The sequence below is a fragment of the Rhinoderma darwinii genome, chromosome 10 (assembly GCF_050947455.1).
Source record: "Rhinoderma darwinii isolate aRhiDar2 chromosome 10, aRhiDar2.hap1, whole genome shotgun sequence".
In the NCBI taxonomy this organism is placed as follows: Eukaryota; Metazoa; Chordata; class Amphibia; order Anura; family Rhinodermatidae; genus Rhinoderma; species Rhinoderma darwinii.
The window spans coordinates 66987173-67006591 of NC_134696.1; the positions used below are offsets into that span (position 1 = coordinate 66987173).

General features: G+C 41.9%; 1 protein-coding gene across 1 annotated transcript in view; it reads left to right on the forward strand.

Moving 5' to 3' along the window:
* LOC142662607 (myocardin-like) overlaps positions 1–14842 on the forward strand; it is a 43854-nt gene extending 29012 nt beyond the window's left edge. The window contains exons 8-13 of the mRNA XM_075840819.1: positions 8241–8494; positions 8599–8764; positions 9162–9821; positions 11606–11743; positions 11831–11888; positions 14160–14842. Coding sequence (XP_075696934.1) covers positions 8241–8494; positions 8599–8764; positions 9162–9821; positions 11606–11743; positions 11831–11888; positions 14160–14635 — 1752 coding nt within the window. The 3' untranslated portion in view covers positions 14636–14842. The remainder of the gene's footprint in view (positions 1–8240; positions 8495–8598; positions 8765–9161; positions 9822–11605; positions 11744–11830; positions 11889–14159) is intronic.
* Positions 14843–19419: the final 4577 nt, after the last annotated feature.

The window sequence follows — 19419 nt, forward strand, 5'->3', positions numbered from 1 at the left end:
CTTAATAACCGGGTCAGTAACTCGTCAGGGGTCTCTCCTTTTTTTTGTAATTTTGGGTTTAATGTAATGTAATGTAATGTAATGTTAATGTAATGTTTTTGGGTTTTTTGTAATTTTGGGTTCTCCTCCGTTTCACCTGGTAGTTCCAACAATCCTGAGGTAGAGGTCGTTCATCGGGAACTGTGCACAGTCTGGGCCCAGGTTCAGAAGAAGCTAGAGGTGTCCCAGAGCGTACAAAAAACTCAGGCTGATAAAAAAACGTTCTGCTAACCCCCTGTTTATGGTCGGGGATCTGGTGTGGTTGTCGTCTAGGAACTTGCGTCTCAAGGTTCCGTCCAAGAAGTTTGCTCCCCGGTTTATTGGGCCGTATAAGGTCATTGAGGTCCTCAATCCTGTCTCCTTCCGGCTGGAGTTACCCCCGTCTTTTCGGATACACGACGTGTTTCATGCCTCCCTCCTCAAACGCTGCTCCCCGTCCTTGGCTCCCTCGAGGAGACCTCCTGTTCCCATCCTCACCCCGGAGGGGGTGGAATTCGAGGTGGCCAGGATTGTGGACAGCAAGATGGTCCAAGGCTCCCTCCAGTACCTGGTCCATTGGAGAGGATACGGGCCCGAGGAGAGGACTTGGGTACCCGCCCGGGATGTTCACGCTGGGGTATTGGTCAGGAGGTTCCACCTGCGTTTCCCCAGTAAGCCAGGTCCACTTAGAAAGGGTCCGGTGGCCCCTCATAAAAGGGGGGGTACTGTAAAGGATCTGCCAGGCACATCGGGGTTAACTCCCAGAACTAATCAGTCAGCACCTGAGAATACATCCCTGAGACTGACTCCTGCTTCCACCATTCAGGCTGGCAGGCTTAGGAGTGGGAGAGCCTATCGTAACCTGGCCAGACTCAGCTAGCTCCCGCCCTCGGTCTATTTAAGCCTGCACTTCCTGTCCCTCGGTGCTTGTTATTGCTTGTGTTTCTTTCCTTGTGGTTTCCTGGCCCAGCTACAGCTCCTGCTATTTTTGATCCTGCTCCATACAGACCCTGGCTTACCGACTACTCTTCTGCTTTTCGTTTTGTACCTCGCACACTCCTGGCTTGACTCGGCTCGTTCACCACTCTGGTTGCTCACGGTGTTGCCGTGGGCAACGGCCCCTTTTCCTTGCTTCTGTTCCTTGTATGTTTGTCGTGTTTGTCGTGCACTTACTGAGCGCAGGGACCGCCGCCCAGTTGTACCCCGTCGCCTAGGGCGGGTCGTTGCAAGTAGGCAGGGACAGAGTGGCGGGTAGATTAGGGCTCACTTGTCCGTCTCCCTACCCCCTGCCATTACAGAAACTCTGTACTAGGCTACAGGATCACGCCAGCCTACGCAAGGATCCAGTCGTGGAGCAGCTCAGTTCGTCGTGGGAACGGGGCCTAGGTGAGTAAAAAATGTTTGTTTGGGGGCACTGTATACAAGGGGGAGGTGGGGGCTGTATGGCACGATCTACAAGGGGGAGGTGGGGGATGTATGGCACGATCTACAAGGGGGAGGTGGGGGATGTATGGCACTATCTACAGGGAGGCTGTATGGCACAATCTACGGGAGTGCACTATTTACAAGGGGGGGCTGTGTGTGGCAGCCAGAGGAGGGGGGCATTGTACTGTGTGGGGGCCACTAAGCGGACATTATATTGTGTAGGGGTACTACTGTGTGTGGCACTTAGCGGGCATAATACTGTGTGGGCACAATTAGAGGACAAAATACTGTGTCCTTGAAAGGGTTATAATATATTATATTATTATTATACTGTATGGGGGCACTAAAGGGGCATTATACTGTGTGGGCAGTATATAGGGAATTGTACTGTGGGGGGCATTATACTGTTTTTATGGGGCAATTTTTTTATCATGGGGTGGGGCGCCGAAAGATAATTTGGCACAGGGCGCCATCTATCCTAAGGCCGGCCCTGGAGTGGACCCATCTGTAAAAGCAATTGCTTTAGTTGACCTTTCCTCTGTGGAAAATATATTTGACTGTGAAGATAAAAAAATACACCTATATATATGAATTGAACAACAATATAGATCTGTAGGATAAGACGTGAAAAATTGTTGTAACATAGTGTACTCATGTCTGAGGAGATATTTCTGTAATGTCAACTGTACGCCCCGATCAGAGGCAATGTGGAGAGGCAATCCGTGCAGACGAAAAACATGCTGAATGAAAAGGAAGACCAGACAGAGGAATGAAATGTGACATCTAAGAAAAATTATCTAAAACGACCCAGACAGTAGTGCAGCCATCAGAGTGAGGAAGATTTGTAATAAAATCAATTGCAATATGCTGCCAGGGACTATCAGGGACCGGCAGAGGTTTGAGTAGGCCCACAGGCTTGGAGTAAGCAATTTTGTTTTGGGCACACTTGGTACCGGTGTACAGGTGGAAACAAAGTCTTGGACATCCTTGGGTAGCGTGGGCCATTAATAGTGGCGGGTGATGAAATCCCGGGTTTTTCGAATGCCAGAATGGCCTGCCAACTTGGAGTTGTGATCCCAGGAGAGAATATTTTTCCTGTCTGCAGGGTTTTCCCTGGAGGAATGTCTTCGATATGCAGAGGAGTAAGAGCTAGTATGTGTGAGGGTTCAATGATGTGCTGTAGATCCTCTTCATGGTTGCTAGTCTCAATCGAGCCGGATGGAGCGTCTGCTCTGATGTTTTTTTCCACTGGACGAAAATTAACTTGAAAATTAAACCTCGCAAAGAAAAGCGACCACCTGGCCTGACTTGGATTTAAACTTTGTGCCGACTGTAAGTAGGTGAGATTTTTGTGATAAGTATAGATGACTACTGGATGTGCAGAACCTTCTAATAAATGCCTCCACTCCTCGAGGGTCACTTTGATGGCCAAAAGCTCACGGTCTCCAATGGAGTAGTTCCTTTCTGCTACAAAGAAGAGTTTAGAGTAGAAGCCACAGGGAATAGATTTTCCTTTAGAGTTTCTCTGAAATAGAAGTGCTTCAGTGGAAGACGCATCTACCTCCAATGAGAACTACTGTGAAACATCTGGATGATGAAGAACGGAGGCCAAGTAAAGGAGCTTTTAAGCTTAATGAATGCAGATTCTGCTTCAGGGGTCCAACTTTTTGTGTTTGTCCCATTTTTGGAGAAGGCAGAGTTGGAAGTAGTCAGCGATGAGAAATTAGGGATAAACTGACAATAGAAATTTGCAACTCCTAGGAACCTCTGTATAGCACGGAGACCTTGGGGACAAGGTCAATCCAGGACCGACTTTACTTATTCAGGATCTATTTGGAGTCCATGATCGGAAATTATATAGCCCAGGAAGGGCAAGAATTTCTTTGCGAACACGCACTTTTCCAATTTTGGTGTAGAGGTTGTTCCCCCTTAACTGCGACAGGACTTGGTGAACATGCTTCTTGCGTATCGTCAGATCAGGTGAGTAGATCAAGATATCGTACAGATACACCACCACAAAGACATACAATAGATCTCGGAATATGTCGTTCACAAATTCCTGGAAAACAGGTGGAGCATTACATAATCCGAAGGGCATCACGAGATACTCGTAGTGATCATCTCTGGTGTTGAATGTGGTTTTTAACTCATGACCTTTACGGATGCTAATCAAGTTATAAGCCACACATAGATCCAGCATTGTGAAAGTCTTGACTCAAACTACTTGTTTTTGACAGTGATCTTATTCAGACCACGTTAGTCTATGCAAGGCCAGAGGCACCCATCTTTTTTTATCTACAAAGGAAAATCCAGATACGGCTGGAGAAGTTGACTTCCTAATAAGCCCCCTCTCAAGGCTTTCCTTAACATATGCAGACATAGCTTCAGTCTCGGGCAGAGAGAGAGGATATACCCGTCCATGAGGAGGTAAAGTCCCAGGAAGCAACTCGATTGGACAGTCGTATGGATGATGCGGAGGCAAGGTCTCAGCTTCCTTCTTACTGAATACGTCTGTATAGCAGGCATATTGTGGAGGTAGGCCAGGGAGCGACTGAGACACTGGAGGTCGGGCATGAAGAACCACAGGCAGACCATTGTGTTGGCGGCGGGGCCCCCATTGAAGAATGTCTCCACAATTCCAGGATGGGAGCATGCTTGCAAAGCCAGGGTCCGCCAAGCAGGACTGGGTTAATAGCCTCAGGTAAAACATAGAAGACTATTTGTTCTGAGTGTAGTGCCCCCACTTGTAATCTCAATGGATCAGTGATGGAGAGAATTGGGTCTGGCAATGGATATCTATTCACTGAAACCACAGCCAGAGGTTTGTTTAGAGGAGTCGTGGGTAATTGGAGATGGTCTACTAAGGCCTGGTGTATGAAGTTCCCTGCTGCTCCAGAATCCAGACAGGCTGAGACAGAATGGGATGCTTCACCCGTGAAAATAGACACTGTAATCGAGAGTCTAGGAGAGAGTTTTGCAGAAGGTTTTAGTTCACCTAATGTAGTCTCTCTTATCAACCCTAGGTACTGGAGTTTCCCGACTTCTGAGGATACTGAAGCACAAAATGACCTTTTCTCCCACAGTACATACACAGGTTAGCAGAATGTCTGTTTGCTGCTCTTGGTCCCATAGTCTGAGCTGGTTAACCTGCATAGGCTCTTCGAAGGTAGTGGCGGAAGAAGGTAGCAGGGGTCTTTGAAAGTTAGGCGCCAGTCTAGGAGACTTTTTCTCTTGGAGGGCTTCTTGAGTGCATTTCCGTACCTCAGGTCTATGCAGGTAGCCAATAGAATCAGGGCATCCAGAGTAGGAGGAAGATTATGACCTGCCAGCTCATCTTTATTCCTACTGACTAATCCTTGCCAGAACATTGTCACCAGGGCCTCATTATTCCAAGCAAGCCCTGCTGTGAGGGCACAGAATTGGATGGCATATTCTCAAACAGTCGAATTTGCTTGACGTAGTGACAGAAGTGAAGCAGCGGCTGAAGAAGTACGGCCAGGTTCCTCAAACACTCTGCGAAAGTGACTATAAAAAGCTGCAGATTGGAAGACTCTGGTCCCTCACTTTCCCAGAGAGGATTCGCCCATGCTAGGGCCTTACCAGACAACAGGCAAACAATGAAGGCTACTCTGGACTGATTTGACGGAAATATATGAGCATGTAACTTGAAATGTATTTTGCATTGGTTGAGAAAGTCTAAAATTTTTTCGCTTCTCCATCGTAATGGGGTGGAATTGGCAAGGAGATTCCGGCTCCGGAGCTGACTGGGGCTACGGCTGGCTGAGGAGTGGAAGGAGCAAAAGCTTGTGGAGCTACTGGGAAAGGAACAGGAGCAATGTCCAGGCAATTGGCGAAGGTGTTAACTGCCTGCAAAAGCTGATCTTGGCATAATCAGAGGTCTCGCCTATCGTCTTGCATGACTTGAACAGCAGTCTTAAGTTTGCCAGCGGGACTCATGGCCTAAGCAAACTGTAACATCCAATGGGGTTGTGAAATCACTGAGCTACTCTGCCGCAATGAAGTAGCTGCTAGCCAGACAGGTATAATTCAGTCATTGGTAGATGGTTCCTTGGTGGTACCTAGACACAGTCAGATTGCAGGTAGCTGATACAAGCTGGTGCCAGATTACTTGTAGCAGGCTGGTGCCGGATTACTGGAAGCAGGCTGGAGTCGGATTACTGGAAGCATTCTGGTGCCGGATTACTGTGAGCAGCCTGCAGCTGGATTACTGGAAGAAGGCTGGTGTCGGATTACTGGACTCAGGATACAGGACTGGTCACAGACACAGGACTCAGGATACAGGACTGGTCACAGACATAAGACTCAGGATACAGGACCCGTCACGGACACAGTACACACGATACAAAATACAGGACTCAGGATACAGAACTAGTCACCGACACATGATTTAGGAAACAGGATACGGAACCTTCACAGACTAACACTGGGTTAGTAACAACATTGCTCAGGCACTGGGATAGTGGGCAGAGTTCCTTAAATAGTCCAGAATATTTAGGGATAGGCTGGGGACTCTTTTACTGGTGTGCGCGCTGGCCCTTTAAGAACTGGGACAAGCACGCGCACACCCCATGGGCACAGGCTGGGGGAGGAGGAGAGAGCAGAGTGCATCGGCGTCCCTGGGAAGGGAGAAGCTGGCGAAGATGCATAGTCCTGCGGTCGCGGCTGCCGGTAAGAGGGGGAAGCCGGCGGTTAGCGACCGCGGACATGACGATTTCAAAGAAAGAATCTACTTTCTATCTCGCATTAAACTAGAAGCCTTGTTCATTATTCAAGTTTTTGAAATGAAGGAGACTTATTATGAAATTCTCCTTTACATTTAAAACTCTCCAAAACTACTCATACATCCTAAATAAAAAGACTCAGTATCAACACCTCCTCCTACATGTGTTAGATAACCATACAACCTACAGTACTACTCTGCAATCCATGAAATGGTTAGTATACAGTACATTTCAATAAATAACTATCCTTTCTTTTTAACAGGCCCAATTTATTAGGGTCTCAAAGGCATAACCTATTAACAAGTCAAATTGTAGCATAAATATAACAGTTTTTATACATGTTGCAGGTACCACGATAACTGTGAAAACCTGTTATCAACTTTAGAGAGTCACAATGTCTAGCTCTGAGCCAATGTATTACAGCACAGTTCTCATTAATTCATTTACGACTGCCCACTGTGTTTGTACGGCCTATGGGGAAGGTGGTTGTATGGAGTAGGCTCACAAGGCTCAAAGACTGTGCACGCACCATACGCTACGTGTTTCACCTGTATATTACAACTGACACCCTCGTCTAACTGCTGGAATCGAGGATAACTCCGATGCCATCTGTTTAGCTACTTCTATGCCACGATCAATAATTACCATGCCATCTAAGCTGTTAGAAAGAAGGGGGCAACCCGCTCCAACAGCCCTTCGACCCCCCCATGCTACACGATCGTGTGGTGCAGTTGGTTTGGGGCTTAATGAAGGCCCCCAGGTCTGCCACCTTTGTGCTCCTATTAAAGGGGGCATCCAGTCGGACTACCGCACCCCCGCCGATCAGATGCTCTGAAGGGGCCGCCACGCTTGTACAAACGCTACTTCCCCTTCATTCCTTATCTGCTCGTACTGGGAATCGACAACAGACTTGTAGCGGCAGTTCACAGTATTACAACCTTCTCCCATTCAAATAAAACAAAAACATCTACTTTCTATCTGGCATTAGACTAAAAGCCTTGTTCATTATTCAAGTTTTGGAAATTAAGCAGACTTATTGTGAACTTGTCTTTTACATTTAAAACTACTCATCTATCCTAAAAAAAGACCACATGGTATCAACATCTCCTTCTACATGTGTTAGATAACCATGTGTTAGATAACCATGCAAACTACAGTACTGGTCTGCAATCCATGAAAGGCTTAGTATACAGTACATTACAACTAAATGACAATGCTTTTCTTTTAACAGGCCCAATTTGTTAGGGCCCTATTAACAAGTCAAATTGTAGCATAAATATAACACTTTTATACATGTGTTTCAGGTACTACGATAACTCTTAAAACCTTTTATCATCTTTAGAGAGTCACAATGTGCAGTTCTGAGCCAAATTATTGTCTCTCATTAACCCAGTTACAACCGCTGTTTGTACGTCGTAGGGGGAGGATGGTTGTATGGAGCGGGCTCACGGGCTAAGCTCGCTCCACACATTATGTGTGTCACCTGTATATTACAGCTGACACCATGGTCTAACTGCTAGGAGCGAAGATAACTCCAATCCCAGCTGTTTAACCACTAAGATGCTGGGGACAATAGTGACCACAGCATGTAAACTGTTAGAAAGAAGGGGGCAGCCCCCTCCTACAGCTCGCCACTCCCCAGCTACACAATCGCTGGGTGCTGTTAGTTTGGGGCTTAATGAAGGCATCCAGGTCTGCCAGCTTTGTACTCCTATTAAAGGGGGTGTCCAGTCATAAGAAATTGTCAATGGGAAAATAAAAAAGTTTTAAATGTTATGGCTCTAGGAAGTGCGAAGAGGGAAAATTAAAATGAAAAAATTAAAAATGGCCTGGTCATTAAAGCATTGTTAAATAGTTATATAACTCATGATGGGTATTTCCAGTTGATGTTGAATTGGGTGATGTGCTTTCACTGCTTGGTCCTACAATATCTCTTAACCCTCCTTTATGTTTTAATAGAAAAACTTCAGATTGTAATTAGTTACAAGATTTAAAAAAAAACTACTTACATTCCGGCATTACACCATAATGACAATTTTGTTTTGGTTCATTAAGGTTCCGACTAAGTCATCTGACATGGGAAAGAGCCAAAGACAAAAAAAAATCAAAGATTCTAAGCCCAAGGTGAAGAAACTGAAGTATCATCAATACATTCCACCAGATCAGAAGGCAGACAGGTCTCCAGTTGCAATGGATGCAGCCTATTCTCGTTTGCTGCAACAGCAACAAATTTTCCTCCAGTTGCAGATTCTTAACCAGCAGCAAAACCAAACTTTTTGTGTTCAAACTGTTCACCCTCTGACAACAAGGTATTTCATAATCTAAATAAGCACATGCTAAATTAGAATGTGTATCTACAGCAATTTCCCGTATAGAGTAGAATCAAATTAATTCATAAATAAATCTCTTTTAGTATCTCAGCAGATCAGGTGATTAGCTTTACAGGAGCTACACAAGCTGGTGCACCCGCCATAAATCTTTCATCTACATCTGGTACAGCCATGGCCCCAGTGCCCAATTCACCAACAAACCATTTTCTGAAATCAGAGATGTTGCCAACAAACTTGGATGATCTCACAGTAAGTGTGGAAACATTATTCTCTAGTTGTATTCAATACATATCACATAATAAGATCTTATGTAAATCATATTTTGTGTGAAGCTTAAATAATTTTCTTCCTTTATGCTATGATATCCAGAGAACAAACGTATACAGCCCCTAAACTCTGGTTCAGGGAGCCATATAGCAGACACTCTCAGTGTCAACTAGTAACTGTTTTTCAGCAAATTACAGATGTCTCGCTTTAAAGTACAAGTATCTAATGACAAATGTTTTCATAGGAAGTTGATGGTAAAAGAAAACTTAAGAATTAAGGATAAAATGTATTTATTTTACATGTACTTATTACCTTATTGTACTTCGCAATGTAAACCTGATTCATTCCTAAAACTTTATGATATCACTAATTTTGTAAGGTTTCAGAATTGCGCCAACATCTACGCAAAAGAGGGCTACCTGTATCAGGAACAAAACCAGCTTTACTGGAACGCCTTAGGCTTTACCAACTCCCACGTACGAAGACCATTCCAGCCCCCATTCAAAGTGCGGGCTTGATAACTCCAGTCATTGAACTGTCTTCTCTCCAAAAACAATCAACACGTGACACTACACCCACCGCACTTTGCATGTTTCAGAATTCCCTATCACCATCTTCTGCTGAGGGTCTACATGAGACATCTCAAACAACTTGCAATCTTACAGAGAGTTCTGATATACAAATAACAATCCAAGACAAAGACATGATGATGCAGGGAATTGATGATGACCAAGTTCTCCTTGAGAAGCAGAAGGTGATTGAAAACCTGACGTGGAAATTGCTCCAAGAGCAAAAACAAGCAGAAGACCTACGAGTAGAATTAGAAATGCACAAACGATTAAAAAACCGGAGGAAGAATGAGAAGTTGAACACTAGGACATCTATTAAAACAGAAATAGATGAATCTGTGACAATTTCTTGTGCTAAAGCAGATACCGAAGATCCACAATATCTATATAGTCTCAACAATAACAGGCCTGAATTAGCACCACCTGTGCAGGAGCAGTTGATGAGCACAGAAGTTAATGAAAGCTATATGGTAAGTAAATTGTTAATTTACATAGCTATAGAAATGCAATATAAATGAATACAAAAGAGACCATATAGTTTCTAATGTATTTTTCAATGCAGTGTAGCTTGTATTGGGATTAAATGCTATCAAATTTGAATGCACCAGTTTTGAGTGTAACTTTTCTTCAAACTGTAAGCATAACCTCTTTATAGACAGAATACCAACCTAATATTTCCCTATAAACACCTTTACTGAATTCTGATTACCACAGACTGCATATTTTATTCCAGATGTGTGTTCTCTCCAATATGGAGACTTTTTAGTTGCCTTCTAGTAATTGTAAAGCACCAGCATGCAACTAGTTATTTGTATTTAATGGAAAAGTTAAAGGGTAACTAAACCTTCAAATAACTTCTGACATATCATAGTGACATGTCAGAGGATTTGATTGGTGGGGGTCTAAGCACTGACACCCCCACTGATCGCTAAAACAAAGTGTCAGAAGCGCTCGGGTGAGTGATGAGCCGCTTAGTCTGATAGACTTTTCTCGGAAAGCCGAGCAGTTGGTGTATAGGCTCATGAACTTTCTATTGAGCACATACACCAATTGCTCAGCTTTCTGAAAATAGCCGATCAGAAACTTAGTGGCTCAGCGTTCACCTAAGCATTTCTGCAGCTTCGTTTTAGCGATCGGTGGGGGTCTCAGTGCTCAGGCCCCCACCGATAAAAACTTCTGATATGTCACTTGGACATGTCAGAAGTTTTTTGAAAGTTTAGTTACCCTTTAACTGGGTCCCGACCGCAGGCTGTGTTTTTACGGCCAGCGGTCAGGGTCCTTATAACCCGAGCCATATACCTTTTACAGCTCAGATTTTAACTTGCTGCCTGAGCGATCGGGCAGCTGAATGTCAGGTCTCCGGCTGTCAGTGACTGCCGGGGACCCTGAGGAGAAGATAGAAGCAGCTTTCGCTGCTTCTGTCTTCTCTTATCACTTGTACACAGCGCTCAATGAACGCTGTGTATAGGAATAGAGGCAGCGGCCGCTGTCTCTATTGCTCCCGGTGTTCATGTGACTGGTCACATGATCGCCGGATGCCGTTACTGGCAGACTGCTGCTGGGTCTTACTAGACCCAGCACAGCCCTATTAGTGACAATCGTCACTATGAGAGGGCTGATTTCCCCTGTAACTGGGGCTGCTGTGCAACCCCAATTACAGTGGAAAAACATGGTGTAAAAGAAAGAAAAAAATTATATAAAGTGCCCCAAAGGTCTTTTTTGACCTTTGAAGGAAAGACCATAGTAATAAAAAAATAAAAGTAAATTAAAGTGCAAAAAAAAATGAATAATAAATACACATAAAACACCCATCCTAAAAAAACGTTCCCCTCCCGCCAATCATTGTCGTAACTCTAGCCCGGACCCAATTACCCTAATATAGACATATAATGTATTAAAATTTACGCTAGACAATGACTATCACAAATAAAAGGTCTATTTTAGGGTAAAACTATTTTATTACCCAAAAAAATAGCTCGAACGTAAAAAAGCTTCTTTTTTTCACTATTATTTTCAAACTTTAAGAACAAAGATTCTAAAATTGCAAAAAGGATGTGTATAAAAATGATAAAAAATAAACCTGCATTGTCTACAGAAAAAACATTGCAAAAATCACGTAGTTAGCCCAACAAATAAAAAAGTTATAGCCATTTAACTAACACGTGCTTAAAAGGGCTAAACGGTGTCTGGTTCTGAAGGCTCAAAATAGCCCGGTCCTGAACTGGTTAAAGCTTTTAAGATCTTTATTCCCCAGTTGTTGCAGACTTCCCCCAGTGAGGTAATTGGCAAGGACTTTGAGCTTCCCATGCAGATCACAGCAAGTCCAGAAAGTCCTGTACAGAAGCCTCGGTCCTTTGAGGAAGAGCTTCAAGAGGCCATACAGAAAGCACAGGTATATTGATCAATGTACATTTAGGTAAGTCAGAAATATTCCAGAGTTATGTAACAAACTTGAAATACATTATTTGTTTGTCTCTAGATGGCCGTTTCTCAGTCAATTGATGACATATTAGAAGACGAGACACTATTACGCACAGGTTGGTATTTATAATTATTACATATAGAAAATAAATGAAGCAATTTAACATTTAACATATTTCTTGGCATTTGCTATACACCACTTTAAGTATAATTATATTGAATGCAGGCAATTCATAAAGTTTGAATATAGGAATGCAGAAGATCAGTGATTAGCAGTTTTGCCTTGCAGAAATCAATGCAAGGAAATCTCTTTTGAGATGTTCATGTGGTACTTCATTAGAAACTCATGTTTCGTCTGAGGCTGGGTTCACACGACCATGTTACGTCCGTAAGGTACGGAACGTATTTCGGCCGGAAGACCCGGACCGAACACAGTGCAGGGAGCCGGGCTCCTAGCATCATAGTGGTGTACGATGCTAGGAGTCCCTGCCTCTGCGTGGAACTACTGTCCCGTACTGTAATCGGCTCCCTGCACTGTATTCGGTCCGGGTTTTCCGGCCGAAATACGTTCCGTACATTACGGACGTAACATGGCCGTGTGAACCCAGCCTTATAGTCCAAACACTGAATTAACTCATTGCCATCCAATGATACAGTATATCTACAATATAAAATTGTAATGCCACATGTGTACAACAATAAATACATTTGCACTTTTGAAAGTTTAAGTTAAAATTGTTATAAAATTACATAGTAACACTGAAATAGTAAAGTTAAAAAAGAGTTAAAGCTGACATAATGATATACACTTGCAATAGCTGTGAGCCAAACATTTGTTTCCCGACAACTGTTTCACCCAACAAACAGGAATAAACAACTCTGACACCAACTTATCTCCCATGGGAACAAATGGTCATCCCACATGCGGATCCTCCTTTCTCCTAACATGCTCCATCGGGAGGCCCCCATACACTTTAGATTGCCTGTTGATCCTGTTGAAAATCAGCAATTTTAACAAATATGTTTAAGCAGCTCAAGTCTTTCCAGTTAAACCTTTTATCCTGTAATGTTGCAAAAGGCAAGACATCCTCCATGATGCAAAATATGACAAATAAATAACAAATTCTGTATCAACGACCCGTCTCCAGCAATATAAGGGCATGACCACACGTGGCGGATTTCCTCCGCAACTGTCCGCATCAATGCCGCACAGAATCTGCGTTGCAGATTCTGCTGCGGATCTGCACAAAATGTGCAGTAAATTGATGCGGACTAGCTGCTGCGGACTGCGGGAAAAGTGCTTCCCTTCTCCCTATTCAGTGCAGGATAGAGAGAAGGGACAGCACTTTCCCTAGTGAAAGTAAACGAATTTCATACTTACCGGCCGTTGTCTTGGTGACGCGTCCCTCTTTCGGCATCCAGCCCGACCTCCCTGGCTGACGCGCCAGTCCATGTGACCGCTGCAGCCTGTGCTTGGCCTGTGATTGGCTGCAGCCGTCACTTAGACTGAAACGTCATCCTGGGAGGCCGGACTGGAGACAGAAGCAGGGAGTTCTCGGTAAGTATGAACTTATATTTTTTGACAGGTTGCTGTATATTGGGATCGGTAGTCACTATCCAGGGTGCAGAAACAGTTACTGCTGATCGCTTAACTCTTTCAGCACCCTGGACAGTGACTATTTACAGACGTCTCCTAGCAACGCTCCCGTCATTACGGGAGCCCCATTGACTTCCTCAGTCTGGCTGTAGACCTAGAAATACATAGGTCCAGCCAGAATGAAGAAATGTCAAGTTAAAAAAGCAAGACGTATCCGCAGCACACATAACATGTGCATGACAGCTGCGGACTTCATTGCGGAACTTAGAATCTCCATTGAAGTCAATGGAGAAATTCCGCCATGAGTCCGCCACTGCTCCGCAACAGACAGAGCATGCTGCGGACACCAAATTCCGCTCCGCAGCCTATGCTCCGCAGCGGAATGTTACGCATCGTCTAAACGAACACTTCTAAATAGAAGTGGAAGTCAATGCAGAAACGGCTCCGCTGCGGATTAACGCTGCGGAGTGTCCGCAGCGGAATTTAAGTGAAATTCCGCCACGTGTGAACCCAGCCTAATACACATCTAGTATGCCATGCACATGCTACAGAAACAACCCCATTCAGATGTGCTAAGGGGGTTCCAGCCATGGAAATTTTCGAAAGGAATCTACTACATGTGAACATGTCCTGATAAAGAGGTATCAATTAAATAGGTTATTACCTACAGTATATATTTAAAGAGTTAAAACTTTTTATGTTGAGATGTGCTAAAGAGGTTAACATCCTAAAAATGTGTACATGTATAATCCTTATCTTATGTCCCATACAATTCTTTTTTATTTTGTAGATGAATTAATGCACGTTGATACCATCTCAATGGAAAACATACATTCTGTCATCAATCATCAAAATTCATTACCTGCAGCGCAAAATGGTAATTTTGTGAAACAGATTCAGTGTTGCATGGATGTTCAACCACCCTCAATTATATCCAGTTCTGGAATGCTAGACTTTCCTGTGTCTGAAAATTACGATTTCCTATCTGGTCAGGATAGTCTTTCAGCTGTCTTTTCTCCAGATCAAATTGAAATGCCATCTTCACCAGATCACCAGGACAATAGTATGTCTCCATCATCATCTTCATCTTCTTCGTCTAATGCTGCTTTTGATCCAGCAGACTGGCTAGAAGCACTAACATCAGGATCTTCTTCCAATTTTGGTCCTAATAGTCCTGTTGGTTCTAGTATTTTCTCTACTGACATTTTTGACTCTCCAGACTTAAGTATCAACAGAATGATTGATTTAATGGTGGAACAGTGGTAATATAACATTATGCCAAAAAGGACACCAGTCACAGACAAAATATCACCCTGTTACAACTAATAAAAGAAAGATAATCTTTCTTTTACCAGTAGCTTTTTTGCTAGCTGTGGTAAAAGGGTGGAATGTGAGGTGAAATCTCAGGACATATGATAGATGAGAATGTGATGACACTGGTCACAGCTGCTTCTTGTAGACACTGTCTTAGATGCGCTAATTCTAAACAGCAATGTTTAGTACTCAACAGGATGCATTGTTGCTTATATGTTTATCTAAAAAACATGGCTGTTTATTTTATACATTTTCATTCATGCAGGGAATAAATAACCCAATGTTTAAAGAACTTCAATTTATTTTCTAAAACGATACACCTACATTTCAGCTCCGTGGGATGTTTGATATTAGGCTCAATGTAGGTGCTAATAAAATATAGTGTAACAATTCATGATTAGGATGTTCAAACTCAATAGATGTCAAATAATAAATGAAACTTGAAAATGTAGTTATTTATAAATCAGATAGCAGAATGACTCCTTAAAGGAGGGACATGTTTCTAGAAAATACATTTGCTGCCAAAGGCTGCAAATACATCTCTTGAAGGACCTGAATAAGTTTTGATAAAATAGATGGACTTTGTTGGAGAAAGAATTCCTGTAATCCAGCAAGCTATATAATATAGCTTTACTGGATTGTATTAAACAAAAAAGTCTGTTACCTTTAATTCCACTATTTAGGGCACATGGATTATGAAGGTCTAAAATTCTAACATCAAGGTCTTACACTTCTGAATTAAATCTTTTAAAAGGGACATTACAGGGAAGTAGTTGGGGCTTGGCTTGTTAGTGAAATTGGTGGGGTATATATTAGTCATTGTCTTTAAGACTAAGGAATTTGTCTTTCAAAGAGGAGCACATATCCAACAAGTCAGACCTGGCCTAGAGCTTTTTGTCTGTCTTAAAAATCCAATCCTTAAGAATCTTTAGGTTGCAGGTTTATGCCAGTTACAGCATTCACAGCTCAAAAATTTCTAAATCTTTCACATTGTGTGCTGTACAGTTATTGATGGTGTAGTATAAGACAGGTAGTTAGTTTAAAATCAGCTTGTAAAAAATTAGACACATAACAAATTGTGTTATTAAATGATTATGCCTTATTTTTCTTTTACTTGTATTTGAAATACCATTTATTAAATATGCATATAGTTTTTAGTATTTAAAAAAAAATTTTTATTTATATAACACCAACATATTCCACAAAGATTTACAATCAAGGGAGGCAGTAAACATACAATATGAAAAGAAAAAATAATAAAAAAAAGTCAACAAACAATAAAACGAAGAAAGGAGCCTGCCTGTAAGAGCTTATAATAGTATGCATATGAGATCAACTCAATTTCTAAATGCCTGTGCATAGGAAATATTATACATATTGTAAAGAACATGCTTATTTTGAGCCTTAATATGTATTAAACAACATTTCATATTATATATTTCATAATATACTATAGTTAAAGCGGTTGTAATGTCGGGGTAGGGAGACAGACAGGTGAGCCCTAATCTACCCGCCACTCAGTCCCTGCCTACTTGCACGACCCGTCCTAGACGACGGCGTAAAACTTGGTTGACGGTCCCTACGCTCAATAAGTGCACGACAGACAAACAGACAAGGGTACACAGAAGCTAAGGGAAATGGGGCAGCTGCCCACGGCAACACCGTGAGCAACAAGAGTAGTGAATGAGCCGAGTCAAACCAGGAGTGTACGAGGTACCAAACGCAGAGCAGGAGAGTAGTCAGTAAAGCCAGGGTCAATTTGAAGCAGAGGTCAATAGTACTAGCAGGAACAGCAGAGCCAGGAGACCAGACAGAATCACAGGCAAAGGAATAGCAGGAAATGAAGGTATAAATAGACTGAGGGCGGGAGCTAGCTCCGTATGGCCAGGCTGTGATAGGTTCTCTCACTCCTCAGCCTACCAGCCTGAGTGGTAGCAGATCGAGTCACTCTATCAGACCTAGGAGCAGATGCAGACTGATTAACCACGGGCGTCGACACAGAAGCTGTGTCTGTCAGATCCTTTACAGCGTTTTTCCAATCTTTAAAAATTATGTGCTTTAACTGCGGTAGGAAAAGTCACTAACTAATGTACTGTCTGTAGCTGAAATGTCTCTGAAAGCGAGTCTCACATGCAGTCACATGACCACTCTGGGTGTTTATCTCCTGCTTGTGTAACGCTCCATACACTAAACACATGGAACGTCACATGCCTTCTGTTGCCACTACAACCTGCTCTATCTTCCCTCCCTTCCTGTCTCTGAGGGATCGTTTCACATGCTGGGCAGCATATAGTGCAGAGCTTCATTTCAATAGCAGACAGTGAGTAATTAGAGCATTATCATACACCTTGTAATAGAGAAGCATGCACGCAAGTGTAAATATAGGCAATGTCTGTGGAAAAAGATGGAGGAAACAAGGGAACTGTCGTTTTTTTACATGGTAATCCCGCCCACAGAATGCCCTGGCAGCATCAAAGCAGAGATGTTGTATAGAGCTGGGTAAGATAATGATCTATGGTGGCATCATCTAGTGAACATTAACACACATATACAGAGGTGTCCCCCCCTTACCTTTCCTTATATCTCAACATATCCTGAGATGTGTGGTGCAAGATGACCAGGTTTAAAAATATATATATATTGCATGGTACTCTGTCACAAAATGTCTATTCTATAGGCAGACACATCTGTAGGTACTTTTTTTGTATTTTTTTTATAAGCTCAGAAAACAGACAATAAGTTAAATTGTTATAGAAAATGGAGAACAACAAGGAATGTATCCATTTAATTTCTTAACATGTTACTTTTTAACTGATCTAACAATTACAAGCAAAGTATTTATACTAAAGCAACAAGTCGCTATGGTTGACACAAGAATAATCATCACAAATGTGGCTCTTCATTGAATCTAAGGATGTGCCAATTCTTCAGTCAAGACATTTACAAAAAACCAAAGCTAGCCATAAAATGTGTACATAATACAAATGAAGATATGCTGGGGATTGGCCAGCGGAAGACATCCCATGATTAGTTTACATAAATTGCAATATTTAGCTTTAGGACATCAGAAATTATTTTGGTTGCCAAACCAAGAATGTAAAGTGCAAGACTCTATTCAAACTAGCATCACAGCTTCCGTTACTACCAGAGCCATGATAGTTATGACAGATTCATTGTGTAATGGATCTTAATGAATCTCATCATCTTAAATGGGTCCATCAGAATTCTGTTTTTCTATAGGAAATAATGGGCATCAAAATGCAACAGGAACCCAATTGAATGGAAGCTGATGGTAGTTTGAACATGGCAATAAAGTCATAAGAGAAAAAAAAAATCGAGCCGAGTTATTTTTGAGCTAACAGTTTCCCAGAACCATGAGCCACATTCCAATTTTATTCCATGGACAGGTGCCCTATTGGGCTGTATTCACATATGCCTTTATTGTTGTGAGTTTCTGCTTTGTATTTGCCTCAGTTTATTATGTTATTTTTACAGTAAATATTTTACTTTCATTTATTTTTTATTTCATAAAAAGTTTCGGCAAATACATTGACAAAACTGGCACATGTGAAGGTCAGCCTTATCCAGATGTGTGATATAAATTTGAAAAATTGGCATTTAATAACTTAAACGTTTTAGGATTAGGAAAGTGCCACTGGTCTCTTCTTGTTTTGTATGGTGATTTTTAAAGGTTCTTAATATGTTATACATCATAATATTAAATTTAGGTGATGAACTCATTTTGGTATTGAAAGCTGCTGTAAGGATTTTAGTCATAACTAGAACACAAATATACACTGGCCAATTGTCATAATTAAACATATATTAATATTATTATTTAACATAAATTGAGGGAACCACTGGTGGGAAATCTTGATCTACTAACTGTTAGTAATTTATGTCTAAGGCATGGCCATGATGCGTTTTGTGTAACTAAATGCTAAGTAATAAACTGCTGTGATTTTATTTCTGAATATTGTCATATTCTTGTAAAACTATGATTAAATGTATAGTTGGATTTGGTCTCACTTTATGAGAAATAATGAATATTGCCACTATAACTACAGTATATCTTGTATTTTCCTAACATCATATAAACATAAATTATAGAAGATAAGGTTAAAAAAAAAAAAGGTTAAGTGTATATTCCTATGCTACTTAATGATGGTGTTAACAAGTAGTTATTGTGCAAAGGTCATGGTAGACAAGATATCAGTTAATATTGGACTCCTATAAACGAAGGACTTCTAAACATTTGGAGCCATATCTAGAAATTCTCTGAAGAGAATATGTGAGATGAGCCGTAGCCAATCCCTTTTTTCTCAACCCTCTACGCCAGTGGTAGTTTGAAATGTAGCCCTTGACATAGTTAAATAGTTACATAGTTAGTACGGTTGAAAAAAGACAGATATCCAGCAAGTTCAACCAAGGGATGTGAAAAGAGAAGGGAAAAATTTCTACACATTGACATAAGGAGCTGATTTTTTAGTTCTAGGAAATTATCTAAGCCTTTTTTAAAGCCATCTACTGTAGCTACTGTGACCAGCTCCTGCGGTAGACTATTCCATAGATACACAAAGATAGCTCGTCGCCTCTGCAGATTGAACCTTTTTTTCTCCAGACAGAGTATGTGCCCCCTTTTTTTTAAGGCGTTTTACATGGAACAGGTTTTGTATGTGCCATTCAGTTATTTATATAAGTTAATCTTGTACTCTTGTACCCCCTTAGTCGTCTCT